Source organism: Botryllus schlosseri, chromosome 16 (assembly GCF_051294905.1).
Source record: "Botryllus schlosseri isolate E-star chromosome 16, Bs_hap1, whole genome shotgun sequence".
In the NCBI taxonomy this organism is placed as follows: domain Eukaryota; kingdom Metazoa; phylum Chordata; class Ascidiacea; order Stolidobranchia; family Styelidae; genus Botryllus; species Botryllus schlosseri.
This window is the reverse complement of record NC_137251.1, coordinates 12,528,326-12,548,306: the sequence shown is the minus strand read 5'-3', so window position 1 is coordinate 12,548,306 and position 19,981 is coordinate 12,528,326. Positions and strand designations below refer to the sequence as shown.

At 41.5% G+C, this 19,981-nt stretch overlaps 1 protein-coding gene across 1 annotated transcript; it reads right to left on the bottom strand.

Annotated features, from left to right (window-relative positions):
• Positions 1–971: 971 nt before the first annotated feature.
• Positions 972–14,350, bottom strand: LOC145458887 (protein rolling stone-like). The gene is made up of 3 exons (XM_080337387.1): positions 13,639–14,350; positions 6,256–6,496; positions 972–2,772 (listed from the first exon to the last, which is right to left on the bottom strand). The coding sequence occupies exons 1-3, from the start codon at positions 13,750–13,752 to the stop codon at positions 2,297–2,299; spliced, it is 831 nt and encodes a 276-aa protein (XP_080193513.1). The 5' UTR covers positions 13,753–14,350; the 3' UTR covers positions 972–2,296.
• Between the last annotated feature and the right edge of the window lie 5,631 nt (positions 14,351–19,981).

The window sequence follows — 19,981 nt, the reverse complement described above, 5'->3', positions numbered from 1 at the left end:
GAGATAGTGTAATGGTTATGCGTCCGGCTTCTCGGGCGGTAGGTCGTGGGTTCGATCCCGGGTCATACCAAATACTTGAAAATTGGTATCCGCAGCTATCCTGCTAGGCGCTCAGCAATTACGGACAGCATGGAGGAGAAAAAACGGGGGCGCAGACTAGATGACCTCATGGGGCCGTATCGCAACTCCGTCGTCAAAAGCATCTCGATGGTGCAGGCGAAAAAGAATATCATATCTCTCTCTCTACTTGGGTAAAATGTTTAAAAAGGAGTGTTTGGTGAAGACGTCGCATACTTTTTGACGGTATGGCTTCGAAATTGCAATTCTCATCTTAGCGAGTACAGTGCAATTTGGCTAAAAATCTCTCAAGTACGAATAGTTAAAAAGACTTGAGTAGGTAGTGCGAGTATAGGCGATACCTATTTCAGAGCTCCGAAAAAGTCGTACACTGTAAAAGATGTACCGCTATTAGTGATTACGTAACCCACGTACGTCGTATGCGTATAGTACAGGTTCAACATAGAGTCGATAGAGCAAAGTATGACGTAACAATTAATGTTACAAGTAACTGTTTCCAAACATTGCCGTGCACGCGTTGATGGGGCTACCATATTTTCAGCACCCAAAAATACGACATATATTGCCGGCAATAAAAACGAAAGTAAAATTGTTACGTTTAAATTTAACAACATTTTATATTTCCTTGTAGTTGCAGGAAAAAGTTACCAAAACACACACAAAAACAACGAATCAAAAACATTTTTCAGATTCAGTCCATGAATACTTTGCGGTTCCCTTAACATTTGCCAATAAGGAATGGCCATTTTCAAAGGGTTCGTCAAAAATTGTTTACACGAAATATTATTGAAATTATAAAATCCTCAAGATGCTCGAAACCAGGGATGTAACCAAGTCATAAGGTTCCGAGTCACAAGTCAATCTCATTTTTATAGTTTGACTCGAGACGAGTCGAGTCATTTTCAATTAACCTCCGAGTCAAGTCAGAGTCCAAGTTAGCTAGTAGAGGGTCGAGTCCGGGTTTGAGTCATTATGTTCACTGTTCAGTTTTCAGTTCAATCCGGTTCAATCCATTTTTTTCAACTCTGCTCGAGTGATATAGAATGACTCGCATTCATGATATAGTAATTTTCCTCAGTCTTTAAAGTTTCTGGCCCTATTTTCCAAGGATCAGGACTAATAAACGAAATACCAATACTGTGGTAACTTTACTATTCTTCGAAGTTACAATGAAATGTCTGTCTTGGCCGTCCTAGTCGCGAATCAGGTGACTTGGTTCGAGTCATGCACAATGACTCGAGTGCAAGTCGAGTCAATACAAAAATTGACTCGGGTTGAGTCGAGTCGTTTTACGTATTTGGAAAAATTACTCGAGTCAAGTCGAGTCTCCAACAAATCGCGACTCGAGTCATTACAACCCTGCTCGAGACTGAGTCAACGATAGTTCCGTTAAGTTCGATCTTGCGCCAGAAAAATTGTGACAGATATTCGCATGTCAAAACGCCCAGATGTGATAGAGAACGTCGAACCACGTTTGCAATAACAGGAAACGCTATATATATACGTGAATCGCGTGATTTCGCCATGTTTCCGTGTCGCGATGCCTGCGTCTCCATAATGTGTGGTATCGCCGTATTGCCTTATTTTATTTTAAGGCGTAGTATTGAGTCTCCGCACATGTGTGACTGGCATATTTTGGTAGGCAAGTAATTCCAATTCTTTACGATTAGTTCTCTATCTCTCTATCTCTGTCGGTCGTTATGGTTATAGGTGAACTTGACCCTGTCGACGCTAGTAAGTGGATTACGAAGTGTCTAGGTTTGCTTATTTCCTCTTTTGCAATCACGATGCTACTATGTCCTGAAGCTGGAAACCCATCCAGGCCATTTCCTGAATTTAACATCCAAAGGGGCGACCCACCCCATTTTCACCTAAAATTCCAGCGCGCTTCGTTATTGACCACCTGATACTTGATCAGATACGCCACACTGCACTTTGGAAACGATGGCCAAGTTCTGCGTGATGAAGGTGGAAAACGAAAATGTTCTTGTGCCAACCTAAATTTCTATTATCCCCCAAAATCATAAAATCCCAGTCACACACCCCATACCTCGCGCAAACGAAACAACATTTCATGTGATAAATGCTTCTGGCAGACTGCAATTGACAAAAGGCAAACGACGCAAAATTATTGGTCTATCATATGGAACTGTGAATGTATTCTGATCCACTGCATCATCGTAAGCATATCTGTACCTATATATTGTGAAACTTTTTTCTACGGAGAAGTGGGGTTATAATTTGACTCACGTTGAGGCTGAGTCGAAAAGTAGTTTTTCTTTAGCCATCTTCTTAACATATGCAGTAAATACATGATGAAATGAACGATACCACACAAAAATATAAGTGATACAGCACAAGCGACTACGATCCCGGGGTTGTTCCAGTTCAGAATAGGATAGACGGCCGACGTGATTCCGGTCATGTGGTAAATTAGAGTAGCCACTAGGTACGCGAATCCAAATATCACCGGGTATATGAAATGCAAAAGCCGCATAGGGAAAGCAACGACGAAAATTTCGATGAGATACAGGACAGTGTTGATTGCGTGATAATGGATGTTGAATGGATCATCTAATGCTCCCGGAGCTGCCAACAAAGCCCAAGAAATCCAATAAACAACTGTAATTATAACGGCACCTGTTTGACCAACTGAGTGTAGGAGCCACACGATCGATCGGAATGTGATGCGACCTGCATACAAGTTGCATGCAGTGCAGTCATCTTTTATCAAATCCATATGATAGATGCAAAGAATGTAGGCCTATTTGTAACCGCTCGCGAAAAGAGCATCAATCTCATACGGTTTCCGTAGCTACGTCGTCTATATTACGCATAGCAATACGAGCTTCGGTGGTAACACAGATTACGGAATTTGTTATTTCATACGGTACCTTGCATACACGCATTCCCAAAACATTGTGAAAATTTAATTTACTATTGTACTATTCACGTTTGGCACGGAAAAATCGCATTTTCAAATATTTGAATAAAATTGTTTTTGTGCTGGGTATAATTTGTTAAATAATGAGTTATAAACATCATCCGCGAGGACGCATCATGACATCGTAAAAGCTGTCGGGTTAGAATATTGTAGCCAGTGGAGCATTGACGTGTCACCATTTTATGTAGAATATTTTGAAATTTACTGAAGATTAATCTGATATCAGTGGATTTGAGCGGCGTAGCCTAATCCGGGTTTCTGATATAGTCGTGATAAGTAGGCTATTGTTACTGTCAGTTCCTAAGCCAAATTAAATCAGCCTTATATTTGCCTGCGATTATTATCGGAGCAGATCAATAATGACTTGAATATAATAGTAACTGTGCCATCGTAATAGCATTGTTTCTTAACCTGTTTAGCGATGGTACCTCTTGTGCTTTCAATAAGATTTCTCGTACCCCCTGCCCATTTCAACACAATTTCTGATGGTAGCCTATCTATATTAAAATCAGAATGCCCATTCTCATAAAATCGCACATATAGCGGGAAGAAAATTTTCCAGTTGAATAAATTGGTCCGGAAAATATTTCACAGCATATATAGGCGTAATTCCATAATGCATCACGTACCCCTGATGTGGTGCTTCGTGCCCCCAAGGGGTCTAAGGACCCCTGCTCAAGAACCCCTGGAATAAAATCTCCAATCGCCGAAGAATCCATCGTGGTTACAGCTGTGGATCTTACCACTATCTTACTCGTCACCGATACTAACATGTATAAATAGAGCAAACAACACCTAGGATGTAACCAACAATACGTCACAGAATGCCAAGGGTTTCCATACTGATCTGATTAGATATACCACGCAACGCAAGCTACGACCTTCTGATATATTACTATTCCCGATGGCAGTTTCCTAGATTGTTGCGTCTGTAGTATTACCAAGTCACCGTTCCGAGTTGCAAGTCCTTCCCTGATTTTAACGTTTGAACCGACACAACTAGAGCCATTTTTATTTAATCACCCAGTCAATCCGAAATCGAGTAATTTTTAGGGGTGCGGTGTGAACTGTGAACCTCTGAAAGGTTCAGGCTCGTGTGAACGCGAACCTTTTCGAAAGGTTCTGTGTGAACACGAACGTGAACCTCATGACGTCACGTGACGTCATTTTGCTAATTCCAACCTTACATTTCCGTGAAGTGATAGCCTATATTAATGTACACGATACCCAGCGACGACTCGGGTCACATAATGCCATAATGCTGAAGCCAAATGTATCAACATGGGCCCATAAAATCACTATCGTCGCTATCGTCGCTTTGCCAACAATTTCGACGAGTACTTGCAGGGGAATATAAGCTTACGCCTTAACGGTCAAGGCCAGACCGGACAATTTAGTCTATTCGGCGTCCGAGTATTGCTACATTAATATTGAGCAGAGTGTAAAATGGGTTTCTATACTTGCTACCGATATTACCCAATTAACAAAATTATACAGCAGTATCCAACACCCCAATCGTACGGATTTGGTTTTTATGATACAATAACACATGAAGTCAAGATTGACCCCGTACGCCTGCTAGATTTTTTGCATCAGACAGTGATATTAATTTCATTGATTGGTTGAATAAGCATCATTCGCTAACTACCTACATGTAGTGTATTTCGCTTTTGGTATTGTGTGATTGGGGGTCAAGCTCACAACAGAGAGTCACTAAATATTCACAAACGGAAAGCTGGATATTTCGAGCAAACTTTCGTAACAAAGCAAGTAAATTTTTTGAGGTTGTCAAGGTGCATGCTCGTTAAGTGTTGGATTTTTTATGTTGACAGTACCATGCATAGAGTGGCCCGCAGTTGAAATACAATAAATTTCAACTAAAGATGCTACAATGAAGTGAAAATTGTAATATATGAAAAAGGTTCACAGTGCAGAACCTACCAAGGTTCGTTTGTGAACATGAACCTCAAAATTTCTAAGGTTCACACACAGAACGCGAACGTGAACCATACGTTCACACCATCCCTAGTAATTTTACGAAAGGTCGCACCAAACCAAATGACAATTTTCATTGACGAATCATCAACGGGTCATGTTTTATAGGGTTACCATACGTCCTCCTTTAGGAGGATTTGTCCTCCTTTTTCGGGTTTTTAAAAATGTCCTCCGAGGACGCCTTTTTGAGATTTTGTCTTCTTTTTTGAGAATTTTGGTTAAACATAGGGCAAAATTCGACCGAGATACCGTAAAATAGCACTGAACTAACGCACAGGCGGGTATTTCGGGAGCTGAGCAGGAAAATTGACCATTTTTTAGTCAACCGACTGATAATGAGAAAAAAATTAACTGTTATTTGGGAGCTGAGCGAGAAAGTTGAACATTTTTTTTTCAGTCCACCGACTGATGATGAGAAAGAATTAACTGTATTTTGGGAGCTGAGCGAGAAAGTTGACCTTTTTTATTTTTTTATTTTTAGTCAACCGACCACGAAGTGCGAAAAATTTACCATTTTTCTAGATTTTACTCCGGTATTCTAAGTTTGAAAATTTTGAAAAAGTTTCCTGCTTTCCCGATTCCAAAATATGGTAACCCTATGTTTTATCATCATAAACTAGGAATGCGACGCAATGGCTGATCTTCTACCGCATAATAGCTGTTAAGAGTGATGCGATAGTCAAGTTTGTTGGGATTTCAAGTTTTAGAGTTAACTATAAGTTCCTAAATCCAAAAAAAAGATATATTGTACCTAAATATGTATTGTCGAATACTTGAAATTGAAAATGCCGTCACGGGCCGCGTGTTTGAGACCTCGATCTGGTGTACATAGTACCAATTTATTGACAGAAGTCATCCCTCGACTCAAAATATGTTCGCGCCTGGCGCGACTAGAACACACCAAGTTGTAAGCCAAAAAAAATAAATGCTTAGGTCCGGTGTACGCCGTTACATATTCCGGCTCGTTCCTGAATCGCGCAATACCGGGCCTCGTTTGCTGCGGGGGGAGAATGTGTGCTTGTAAATGGCGTGTTTCAAGGACAATGATGGAATTAATCGTATATACGGAGGGGGATCTAGGGGCGAAGCTACACATTACTTGAGTTGAACACCCTGTGGGGGATAAAGACTATCGGTTTCGGGGAGTTGTCCAAGGGACCGCGCTGGGAGATATGGTTTGTTTGCTCAGACTTGTTGAAAATGTGAAGGAGCATTGCTTATTAGTCGTCGGTACTTACAATTACGATGCTGTTGTATGCGGTTGGGTCCATTTCGATATCCAATGAATGCGAGGATAAAGCTCAGCGTGAAATAGACTACGTTGAGAGCATTTCCCCATTGCGTCAGGAACAAAAAACTGAACCTCACTCTCCACCACCGGTTTATTCCGCCATAGATATAATATGCCAGAAACCAACCGACTTGATACACGAACATTGTGGTGCGATAGATGAGATATACCAGCCTGTTTTGAGAATACTGAAAAAAGAATTTAGTCATTAGCACTCTCCCCAATGGTAATCAACTGTGTACTACGTGTAAGCCCATGATAGGTATGAATAGTCATTGATGCAATTCAAGTAGTATTAATGATAATGAGTATGCCTGTAAGAGTATATTCCTGTTATTTGAATGAAATAATGGTTTCTCAATTCTGGGATGGACCTGAATTCTCGCAAGTAGAAAAACAAAACGATATTTTTAGTGCTCACGTGAGTCGTATAGTGAGAGTCTACAGATGTCCCAGACATTTATCTGTTGTGCCTGTTACGGCTTTCAAGCCACAGGAAGCATACCCGATGAATGGCGTGCAGTGTCGGCAAAAAATCGTTTCATTGAGCCGGCAAAAACCTTTACATCTAGAATCTGCATAACTTAGTTGCTTGTTGTTTACGCCAGAATCATCGCGTCACTACAACGGTTATGGTAGCCTACGTTATAAGCTACTGTCTGGCAACACTTTATTGCAATGCAATCGCTCTTGGTGCCTACTGCAGCTTTGCAGCATCCTGAATGGCAAGGTTTATGAAATCGCACAATATTGTTAATTTTCACAGAATCGCACTGTACAAAATACTGATGGTGCTGCTTTAAATATGGGAAATTTCTATATACCAATGGTTTATAAAGAAGTAACGCCAGTATATTTTCGGCTTAATGTATGCGTTCTATGTCCATGACCAGCGTACAAAAGTTAATGGTGCTTCTCCGCACACGGTAAATTTATATATGCTGTCAGCGGTTTACTGCAGAATGAAGTGACACACGATATGTCTGGCTTATGCGCCCTGATAAAGTTAGAAGTACAACCATTGTAAGTTGAGCCGTAACTGCCACACGGGGGATGAGAGGGGGGCGAGCTCGAAGCGGATCGAAATTATTTCACTCACTCACTCACTCACTCCCTCCCTCCCTCACTCACTCTCTCACTCACTCACTCACTCACTCACTCACTCACTCACTCACTCACTCACTCACTCACTCACTCACTCACTCACTCACTCACTCACTCACTCACTCACTCACTCACTCACTCACTCACTCACTCACTCACTCACTCACTCACTCACTCACTCACTCACTCACTCACTCACTCACTCACTCACTCACTCACTCACTCACTCACTCACTCACTCACTCACTCACTCACTCACTCACTCACTCACTCACTCACTCACTCACTCACTCACTCACTCACTCACTCGATCACTCACTCACTCACTCACTCACTCACTCACTCACTCACTCACTCACTCACTCACTCACTCACTCACTCACTCGCTAAATCCGCATCACTTACTTACTTATTTACCGCTCCATGTCACACCAAAACTTCTGAAGTTTTGGCCATCATGCAACTTCGCGAAGTGTGTTACCAAATAAAACCTGGCCGAAAATGGCCGCCACATGTTGACCGAAACCATCGATATATATAACACTGGTCAACACTATTTTTGTTGACTTTGATCAGACAATTGATTTTGACTAACTTATGGGCGCTGAATTCAAAAATGACTTCCGTTTTTCTCTATCACGTCAATTTTTTGAGTTAGGCACCCACCACATTGTCTCATAACCCATATAATAGCACTATTTTCAATATTTTGTGTTTATTGTATAAAACGTTTCAAAAACCACAAGCAGTCGAAAGTGAATCAATGGACTTCAAATAAACATTTGCACTGCTATATTTGGTTGATTTAAACTGAAATTGCTTCTACATGTCAAATAAAGTGCGAGTTTCAGGGTCCAAATTTACGCTAATAACGTATAATTCTGTAGGTCGTCTGGTTTGATACTCGAGCAATAGTCAGCTAACATATGTAAGCTCCAACCTCCTCTGATATCTTACCCCAATCATCTTCAGATGTTGGAGCATGGACTTTTCTCCTTGTCCATCTCTGACTATGTCAAGGTTTCTAGGGAAATTATTTAGATATTTTAGATTTTTTGAAGTCTGCTCTCCGACATAAACATATGGCAGTGACACATGTGTATCAGGGTTACAGCATGTGTATCCTTATTGTCTGACCACAAAAAAACACAATAATCCAAATCTGACTCATATGATCCAAACGTGCTCGTGATATTGCAATAATTCAATGTTTCTGTATTACTCTTAATGTTTCTGTATTATTCACGAAGACTAACTGAGTGTGCAATTCTTACTGCACCTAAGACTTTGCCATCTTGGAGAATGGCACACTTTAGGATCCCTTTTGAGCTACCTATAGGCATTTGCCATTCACTGGACTTGTAAATCGGGATTCCTTACTCATCCAGTAATCCATGGTAACGGTATCATGCCGATGCCAGTATCACGGCAATATCACAAAGCTACCGGAAGTAGGCCTACGAAGAAAAGGCTGTTTCTCTTGATCGAAAGTGAGATGCCTTCTCTACCTTGCCAAGTAATCTTTTCTCACTTCATAAGGATGTTAAAAGTTCCAAAGATTTATATTCCAAGTCCCCAAGCTTATGTCAGATCAATAACTCGTGTTGATGGACTACTCTACGTTCTGAATCAACTTCGATTTCAAAATCTTCATCATTTGGCCTGCTATCCCTAAAATCTTCATCTTGATCCAAATTGTCGAGCGTATAGGAGTTTCAGGTTACACTGGATAAGCTGAATGGGGCATTGAACCTATAGCTCAGTGGTTCCCAACCTGGGGGTAAATTACCCCCCGGGGGTAATTTGGCATTTTTGGGGGGGTAAAAAGGGGTCGGATTTTAAGTAAAAAAATAATTGTTGTATTCATTGTTTTCTTCGTACTTTTGTGAAAAAAAATATAAAAATTCAAAGGTGACTTTCGTCAGTGGGTGTGCACAGCTTTTCCAAACTTCATAATGGCGCCGTCCTATCATAGCAATTTACAGCGTAGCTGGCATGGAGAGTTCCATCTGAATACGATCGATGTTGTGGTTTACAGCGACACCTATCGCTAGCGTAATACTTTTTAGCCGTCATTCAGATTTCAGAACAGAGATGTAAACATTAGCCGTACTAACGCTGTCTTCCGATACTTGTGGAGATCATTTCAATAGTTGCTAAATTAGGATATATAAAAGCAATGTTTTCTTCTGTGTGATGACTGCATCTATTCTGCTGAAGCAGATTCCGAGTGTACATTATTCCAACGAGTGGAACCTGCCTGATTTTTTACATTCTGTATATTTATATCCAGTTATTGCAAATACTCCAGAAAGAACATATTTACAGTGGCCATAATGTGACAACTTGATTGAACAGTGAGCAGTCCGAGCACTTATGTATGAACTACAGACTGACAATATGTGAACCAAGAATGAGTGCAAATTTTGCTGACCTAACTATAAAAGTTGAAATTCCAACTGCAACTCCATACGCTGACAGATCAGTGACATCATTTTTCCAAAAATAGTCAAGTAACTTCTTCTACGATGATATGCGGAGGCTTCTGTGTTATACCGTGTATTTATCGACGGTTGTGTAAATGCGCATTGCGCAACGACGTGAACTACCGTACTGGTATTGGGATACGCGTTACAGCACGGCTCATCTCCGCTCAGTGGCGTCACAATCATACGAAAAGTTAATCGGCGATTGTCGGCCGGCGACCCCATTGTGTGAAACAATGACGATTTAAGACTTTGAAGTCAATTTTCAGAGGGTTTCAGTTCCCGGGCCGGATTTCCACTTATGTTTTTGGAATCAGTGCGAAATTTGCTTTCGATTGATACCAGTTTCATTTACTTTTGTGCTCTGGTCCCAGCTGGAAGATTACCCAGAAACACACTAAAGCAGGTTGAAGCAGCAGCATCTGTACGCCACCACTGGAGGCAGTGCAAAACGCAACATTGCTTACGGAGTTTCCATGCCAGCTACGCTGTAAATTGCTATGGTCCTATACTTCTTGAAGTTGTTTTTTTTCCTCCGTGACTGCTCTCATAGCTCATAGGTCAGTTTATAATTGAGTTTGTTAGAGATTTTATTCTTTGTGTGATAAAAGTTCCTTATTACCACATTACTTCACCTTAGCATTTGATGCACTCTAATCATCCGCTTTTTACGCTCCTCAGAAGAACTGTCATTATGCCGGGCAAGAAGCGACATTATGCAGAGGCGTTTTTGAATCACGGCTTTGTAAACACACCACAACTGAATGGTGACGATCGACCACAGTGTGTCATTTGTCTCAAAGTTTTGACCAACGAAAGCCTAAAGCCGTCAAAACTGAACGAGCACCTCATGAAGCGTCATCCGCTACTGGCCGGAAAGAGTCGAGGATACTTTGAGGGCAAATCGAAGCAACTTCGAGGCATTCAATTTGGATCAGGTGGCATGGCTTCGGAGAAGCTAACGGCCGCTGTTGAAGTTTCGTACGAGGTGGCATACCGAATTGCAAAAAGTTCCAAGAACCACACAATCGCAGAAGACCTTATTATGCCTTGTACCAAGTTGATCGTTTCCAAAATGTGTGGGGAAGATCAGGCCAAGAAGCTGGAAGGAGTATCAGTCTCGAACACCACAATTCGAAGAAGGGTTGATGATCTTGCAGCTGACATCCTTGCCCAAGTCGTTGCCGAAGTGAAGGCAAGTCCTCACAAAATGTTTTCTCTCCAGTTCGATGAATCCACGGATGTAAGCAGCTGCGCAGTTTTACTCGGATACGTTCGATACATTCACGAGTACTCTGTCAAGGAGGAATTTTTGCTTGCCAAGAACTTGAAGACAACAACGAAAGGAGAAGATATCTTCAACCTTGTGAACGATTTCTTGGGCATGCACGGTTTGGAGTGGAACAATGTGCAGCAAATCTCTGTTGACGGCTGTCCCGCTATGATGGGTGGAAACCGCGGTTTCAGGGGCTTTGTGCAGCGGGAAAACTCGGACATTCATGTGGATCATTGCGCACTGCACCGCTACTCGCTTGCGTCCAAATCTCTGCCGGAGAGCTTGAAAATAGTGTTCGACCAAGCAGTGAAGGTTGTAAACTTCATAAAAGCGAAGGAGTTGAACAGTCGTCTTTTCAAGGAACTGTGCAAGGAGATGGGGCAAAAATATGAGGCATTACTGTACCACACAGAGGTGCGATGGCTATCTCGTGGCAAAGTGATCACCCGTTTGTTTGAACTTCGTGAGGCTGTTGAGATTTTCTTGATAGAAAAGAAGTCGGGCTTGGCCGAATACTTTTCAGACCCCCATTGGATTGCCCAGCTTGGCTACCTGGCCGATATTTTTGTTGAGTTGAACAAAGGGAATCTGTCAATTCAAGGCAAGTGTGTGACTGTGATCCACTCGAAAGAAGCTGTAGCAGCATTTATCGCGAAGATGAAGTTGTGGATTAAGCGGGTCAACAGAGGTGTACTGGCACAGTTTCCAACGCTCGACATGTATCTCGAAGGCCTGGAGACAGAGAATGAACCCGACTTCACAGAGGCGTTGAAAGGGAACATAGCTGACCACTTGGGACAGCTAGTCGAGAAAATGGAAGAATATTTTCCGGATTTGGACACCACTAACATGGGATGGCTAACTGAACCGTTCAGGTGTCTTGACAGCCAAGTGGACGACGATGACTTTCCCGCCAAGGAGGAATTCATCGCCCTCAGAATGAGTGAGGCCTTGAAAATTGATTTCAAAGAAAAGAATTTGGATGCATTCTGGATAGAAAGACTTCAGGATGCACCAACATTGGCCACACGGGCATTGAATGTTCTCATCTCCTTTTCGACATCATATCGTTGCGAACAAGGATTTTCGACCATTGTAGGGTTGAAAACCAAAAAGCGGAATCGCCTGGATGTCGAAAACGACGCAAGAATTGCCCTCAGTACAACCAAACCCAGAATTGCAAAGCTAGTGGTAGATATGCAAGCTCAACCTTCGCACTGATTGAATATTATCTTTGTCATTCCACGACAGTTGTCTTGGTGTTTGCTATCCCTTGCTTGCATTTGTTCCTTGGCAACGAACGTCTGCAGCCTTTTTCCACTGATAAACCAATTTATTTCTCTTTCAAACTTGATGTCGCTTTTTCTCAGGTCGGTCTCTCCCTCAGGTAAAACTCCCATCCTGGACTGGACGATCGTTTTTGAGTGTTTAGTGATGAAACGTGGTTTTGATGGAAGAGGGGGGTAAAAACCTGTCTGGAAAGTCTGGTTTTGGGTAACGGGGAGAAAAAGGTTGGGAACCACTGCTATAGCTGATAGCAAATGTCATGTTTATTTTTTTTTTGCCATATCCTGTAGTTTGTATCAAATATGTGTGTGAAATATCCTCGGATGATTGCATCCTCTAACCAAAAATGGGTGAAAACATCGGCCTAGATCGATACCAGTACCTTTTCCTACATAATTTAATCGAGCCCTTGACTATATAACTTATTATATGTTAAAAGTGTGGATTTTTATATGATATGGAAAAGTATAATATGGCTAAATTTATGAAAATTTGCATATTTGGGGCATATGTCGTAGAGAAAAAAGTTGACGTGATAGAAGAAAACCAGTGGCATTTTTGAAATCAGCACGCCAAAATTAGCCTAAATCGAGTGCAAAATCAAAGTCAACAAATTTTTCGTTCAAAATTGGTGCCCAGTGTAGTGGCAATTGCCCATTGGCTATAGGCGCGAAATAGTTCTTCGCTTGCTATTTGAAGTCACCCCCTCAGCTCTAACAGTAAATATGACCGCGTGAACTAAGACAGGATAAAAATGAATCGCTACATGAATAATTACCACTATTATAGACAAAATTCAATCCTAAATATGAAATTTGTTCGCGCTGCACTGGTTGTCTCTCACAGTAAAAGAGCTTTTCCTGTTAGTTGTAAAAAGACTCTTCGCGAAGGGGGTCTGGTTTTTCATCCTATGGGGGAGGGCCAAGACCAAAGTGTTTTTTTTAGTGGGTGGGGGACTGACGAAGTGCTGTTTCATCCCTGATTGCAAGACACGTCTATTTGGGTAAGTATTGAGTAGTGATAAAAAAGAATATCTATTCAAATACATGTAATTGAAAACGGCAGTGTTCATTTTACTATCTGTAACGGGCGATGGTGACAAGAAAATGATGGAACTTGACGTTGCATACCCTACTGCTCAAGTACTTTATTGACTTTTTCGTAATACAGTATATACCTCAGTTCTGTAAAAACGTTCAGACTCTTCATCGTCGCAATGAAATCCAACATTTTTGCATTGAAATTCATCTCTCAATGTTTCCATTGCTTGGTCTAGTTGACTGATTCGCATTCGGATAATCGTTATTGGTAATAATTCTATAAAAATACACGGTTATAAGCAATGCTAATCTAAGCTAAAATACATTGCAAACAGGCTAAATCGCATTCGACGAGCTTACAGTTACAGTGTATGTACGCTGTGCTGTAAATTCGCTTGCTTGGGTGGAACTTGTGGGGTACAGTGTCTTCTTCGTGGTTAAGGAACCACTGCCGTAGCCCGTATAATCATAACACTTTCGAACACTTGTCGGTGTGATTTCATAAGTGCTGTTCGCTCCCAGTAAATCCGCATCCGAAAGCAATAAATAGGGATGGTGCGAACCCTTGAAATTAGTATGGATATTACCTTTCACAAAAGGTTCGCCGCGAAGAATACGAACACTAACCGAAATTACGTAAGCGGTTTCTTACAAAAGCCTGTTCCAACACTAACCGAAGCCTGTCAAGACCAGGTCAAATTCGCAGTGAATAAATAACCATAAACAGTATTTTCGACCGAGTGCATTTCCATCTCACAAGCTACTGATTTCCCTTCAAATACCGCAAATGATCACTGATCCCAATGATCAGGCAGAATACAATTCTATTACAACTTCAAAACTCCATACATGTCACAAATAAACACAAATACGGTATAGAACAATGCAATGTAACAATAGAGACTGACAATATTCTAATTGACAATGCTTGTATAGTATATACATCGCAAACGTTGGAGACAAATGAGGGTCCGCGTCTCGAGGCATTCGATGACAAAACCGAGCACTGATTAGACCAGGAGTAGCCAACCCGTATGGCCCGCGAGGTAATTTTCGAAATAAGTTATATTATTAGGAAACAAATTACCCAGGTAATTTAATATGACCTTAGAAGGCCAACTAAAAATTTGATTAGCCTGACCGCGAAATTTGGGATGTTGATGGCTAAAATATCAGTTCCGACGCAATAGCGTAGCCAGGGGCCAGCCACATATTTTGTATATCTTCGTATATGACCAATTGACCATAAAGTAGAATATTTTGCGTCAGATTTATTTCACTTGAATATTTTCTCTGCACTTTATTGTCACTCGACAATAGTTGGCGTTGGTGAATTGTGACAATTCATATTTTACTATAACGACTTACTGCTATAGGCCTATAGTACTTCGTTTTGACTTGAGCCGATGCAATTTATTGAAGTATTTGCGGAAGGTGCTTGATAACTCTCTCTGTGTCTCTGTGATATCGAAGAAGTTACCGAGAAACGAGAGAATGCACCGCTGACGACGTGATTCACATTCACGCGACGGGTCAGAAGAAGGCGCTCATAACCACTCGCGCTCGATGGCTCATTGTTATTATTATTACCAAGTTAGTCCTTTATATGCGTACTCTTCTGAGAATATCCCTAACGACGTTATTTCTGACGAAAAATTGAAAAAAAGAGTAAGTCGCCTTTAGTTTTCATCCGCGCTTGTCACACGTATCACCCACTTTGGCCTACTCTATTATTAACCGATAATCTTGAAGGTGTCAGCGTACTCCTCAACGGTGGGAATCGAACCAACGCGCTAACCATCGATATATAGGCTACGGATACGTCAACCCTCCTGCGTCCTGACGAGAGTATCTTGTATGTGTTTACACTCAATACTCAATATCCATACGTAGTTAAGGTTGCATTTAAAACAAATAGTTGTTTGAAACACTTTGCTTAAAACATGTTTACAACGGTGTTTTTGAACAAAGGCCTTTTCAAAAAAAATGTGTTTTTTTTTAAGTTGCATAATTATGCCATAATTGTGTAAATACTTTCCGAAATCATGTGGTATGAGTGAGCCTACGGACGACGAATACCACCCGATTTAGCCGACGTTTACGATATGTGGAATGGTTAGAACCCTCGAAATAGTCGGTTCAACAGCGATAGTATACGTAGATATAGATCATTGGTACGGAATAAATGTTCTGATGATGATCACCGCCAACCGTAAAAATGCTGCAAGACGATGTATAGTCCTGGTTAAAGATATTTTTGGTCCGTATATGACAGGGGTTGGAAGCCTACTTCGTCAAAGCAGCTATAATTACCCCTATATTGTCAATTGTCAACACCAATCCTATATGACGTCACAATTGAATATATGGGACGTCACGGCTTAGAAAAATACAAAAAAAAAAAAAATAACAACATGTTCTAAACAAGTCCCTTGTTTTAGACATGTTTGTTTTGAATTGATTTTTTTAAACACAACCCTTCCAATACTATAAGGATAATCAAAGTTAAAACAAGCTATTTTACATCCTTCGTTTTGGAAAGCTCATGTCACACTTACAGAATATGGAAGGTGTCAGTGCCGAGAATCGAGCTTATATTTCCTTGTTGTGCCATCCCACCAACCTGGAAACGGCAACATCTTGTATGTAGTTATAGTCCAGCGTTGAGAATTGGGATGAATCGAGTCCTGAGTCCTGACTTGACTCGAATCACCATTTTTGTATGCTTTGACTTGACTCGAGTCACTTTACAAAAATGTCTTGGCTTGACTAGGCGTATTAGAAAGTGGATGGACTAGTGACTCGACGGAGCAAAATTTACGAGTCAATTTCAAGTCATCACAATAATCGGTGTCGATAAAAACCACGGTATCTTGTAGGGATGGTGTGAACGTGAGGTTCACGTTCGCGTTCTGCGTGTGAACCTCAGAAATGTAGAGGTTCACGTTCACATACAAACCTTGGTAGGTTCTGCACTGCGAACCTTTTTCATAAATTACAATTTTCACTTCATTATAACATCTTTGGTTGAAATTTATTGCATTTTAACTTCAGGCCACTCTATGAACGGTGCTGGCAGCACAAAAAATCAACACTAAACGAGCATGCACCTTGACCATCTCAAAACTTTTACTTACTTTGTTACAAAAGTTCGCTCGAAATATCCGCCGAAAATAGTACTCTCTGCTGTGAGCTTGACCCGCAATGACACAACATCAAGAGCGAAATGCAATACATGCAATCAGCGAATGATGCTTATTCAACCAATCAATGGAATTGATATCGTTGTCTTACGTAAAAAAATCTAACAGGCGTACGGGGTCCATCTTGACTTCATATGTTTATTGTATCATAAAAATAAAATCTGTGTGGTTGGGGTATTGGTTACTGCTGTATAACTCGTTAATGGGGTAATATCGGTAGTTGGAGTATTTGGTTGTATTAGGGCAAGCATCCCTTTGTTGGACGCTGGGGGATGCGAAGCCCTAGCGGTACAACCAATACTTCCAATCACTCTCACACCCAGGAAGAGTATGGCCCTAGGCCTTCATATTCCTGAACGGGATCTGAAACCGCTTGACGGGGCAGTATCCCATGCATAGCCATGGTGGCGAGGACAAGCTTGTGGCCGCAGACTCAAGCCCCTCAAAGCCTGGCTATGCAGACTCGTTGCACCAGAAACAAGAGAGAAACTGAAGCAAAACGAGATGGGTGTCTATGTGTACCACATAGACACCCTGGCAAACCCTACAGGGGGAGGTTGGCTGCGGTCCCTCCAGACCCTAAAAAAAAAAAAAAATATCGGTAGCAAGTATAGAAACTCGTTTTACAATCTGCTCAATATCAACGTGGAAATACTCAGACGCCCAATACATTGTCCGGTCTGACCTAAACCGTTAAGGCGTAAGCTTATATTCCCTTGCAAGTCCGCGTCGAAATTGTTGGCAAAGCGACGGAAGATATTGATATTATGGGATTATAAAATCATTTGATTGCCCCAGTTGATACATTTGACGACGTTTAGAACGTCAATATGTAGGCTACTTCAGCATTGTAGCATTATGTGGCCCGAGTCATCGCTAGGTATCGTGTAAGTACATTAATATATCACTTCACGGAAATGCACGGTTGAAATTAGCAGTATGACGTCACATGACGTCGTGAGGATCACGTTCGTGTTCACACAGAACCTTTAAAAAAGGTTCGCGTCCAGACGAACCTGAACCTTTCAGAGGTTCACACCATCCCTAGTATTTTGCATATGATCGGCTTGTTCGCGAAATAGCTGGTGTAACCTGTGAGAGAGACCAATTATTCAATAATCTTGCGTTTTACTGAGCCTTAATCACAACTAAATTGACCGCCAACGAAGTAATCGGAGCTTACAGCTTACGTTGTCGTAAACTAGTAGTAAAGTAATCTAATAGCAAAATATACCTCTCTCTTCTATACACCGCTCATTGTGTTCTGTTCTAACTTTAACCAAATCTCATGCTTGATTTAAATAGAATTCGAATATAGTTTATAATAGCCTACTCGTCAACCATTGACTAACGCTTGAATTGTATCTCGATCATGGATGTGTAGGTGGGTAGTGTTTAGCATCATCATATCAATTCGTTTCTGCTTTCTATTGTCTATTTTGGCTGATAATTATAGACTGAGGCTATAGTCAAGTTACTCACGTAGTTTAGCAGTTATACGTAGCCTATGTGTGAGCGATACATCGCCCTTTTGCATTCAACTCCATATTCGTTCCTCAATTCAAAATAGATGACCACTCAATTTGCATTTCAAACAGCTAACAAAATGCAATGACGTAATCCTGCCTCGCACTCCGAAAGGGTAACTTGACTTAAATTGTGACTTGATTTGACCCGACGAAGTGGACGAAGAAGCGCTCGATGATGCCGCATTCAATCAATTTAAAACATCAGCCATCCCCCACATCTCGATAAACAACTTCGACGAAAAATTTGTAGAGTTTATGTCTGCTATCAAATCACTGCTGGAACAATTTGCACCTCTACAGTGCCTTTCGAGACGTCAAAGAAAATTGAAGCGAAATCCATGGATGACCACAAAGCTGATTCAACTTATCCGTAAACGTAACCGGTGGCATAACCGATTAGACACGAAGAACTGCCCAGAACATGAACGAGAAAGATTTCGACGTTTCAGGAATCGCACCGTGCATCTCATTTCCAAGGCAAAAGCAAAGTACAATGAGAGATTTTTCAACAGAAACAAAAAGGACACTCGAAAAACATGGTCAGGACTTAACTCTCTCCTACATCGGAAAAAAGGCCATAAGTCTGTTTCGGAAATTGTGAATTCGGATACCGGAAACAAACTTTCAGACCCGGCGGCCATCGCGAATCACTTCAATGAATATTTTTGTAACGTTGGCCCTAATATTGCTTCTTCTATTACAAAACCTGTGTTGGCCAGGTCAGAGGTGAGATCGATATCCCAGTCGATTGTGCTTGAACCTACGACCAAATACGAAGTAGAAGTAGCCATCCACAAACTGAAATCGCACAAGGCCGTCGGCTATGACCAAATCCCATCATGGTTTTTAAAAATGATAAGCCTGCATATCGGTCAATATATGGCCCATTTTTTCAACTTCATCATAGAAAATGGAGTCTACCCAAGCTATCTAAAAAAAGCCAGAGTAGTCCCTGTACACAAAGCTGGTGATAGAACTAATGTTACCAACTACCGTCCGATATCCGTTCTCCCATGCATCGGGGTTGTATTCGAAAAGTTGCTCCTCTCCCGCCTGTCCTCATTCCTCGCCAAAATGTCTATCATTTCCCCTCAACAATTTGGCCTCCGACACAAACACCAAACCACACATGCCCTCCTAACAGTGGCCGAGCAGTATTATGATATCTCAGAGAAGCGAAATGTGGGATGTTGCATTTTTCTCGATCTAAAAAAAGCGTTTGACTGCGTGGATCATAAAATTCTCATCTCGAAATTGGCGCGTTACGGACTTCGGGGCCCACAACTTGAGCTCATGAAAAGTTACCTCACTGGACGCCAACAAATGGTTGCGATCTCAGACACCTTGTCCTCTCCTCACCTGGTGACCTGTGGTGTGCCCCAGTACTCAGTACTTGGACCGGTCCTCTTCACCTTATATGTCAACGACATTTTTGAAACCTCCTCATTGAACACCACACTGTTCGCTGATGATACTCACCTCCTCTCCTCCGCATCTTCGACGGCAGAGCTGGATGCCCTGACTGGTGACCAGATGCCTAAAGTCCATGAGTGGACGGCCCAGAATAACCTTTGCATAAACGCCTCGAAAACCCAATTGCTGACAGTAAATTCAAAAAATAACCTAACCGTGAATATCGCTGGTCAGCCCGTTTCCAACACAGATAATGCCAAATATCTCGGGGTTTTACTGGACTCGAACATGTCCTGGAAGAGTCATATTCAGTCCCTAGAAACTAAATTATCACC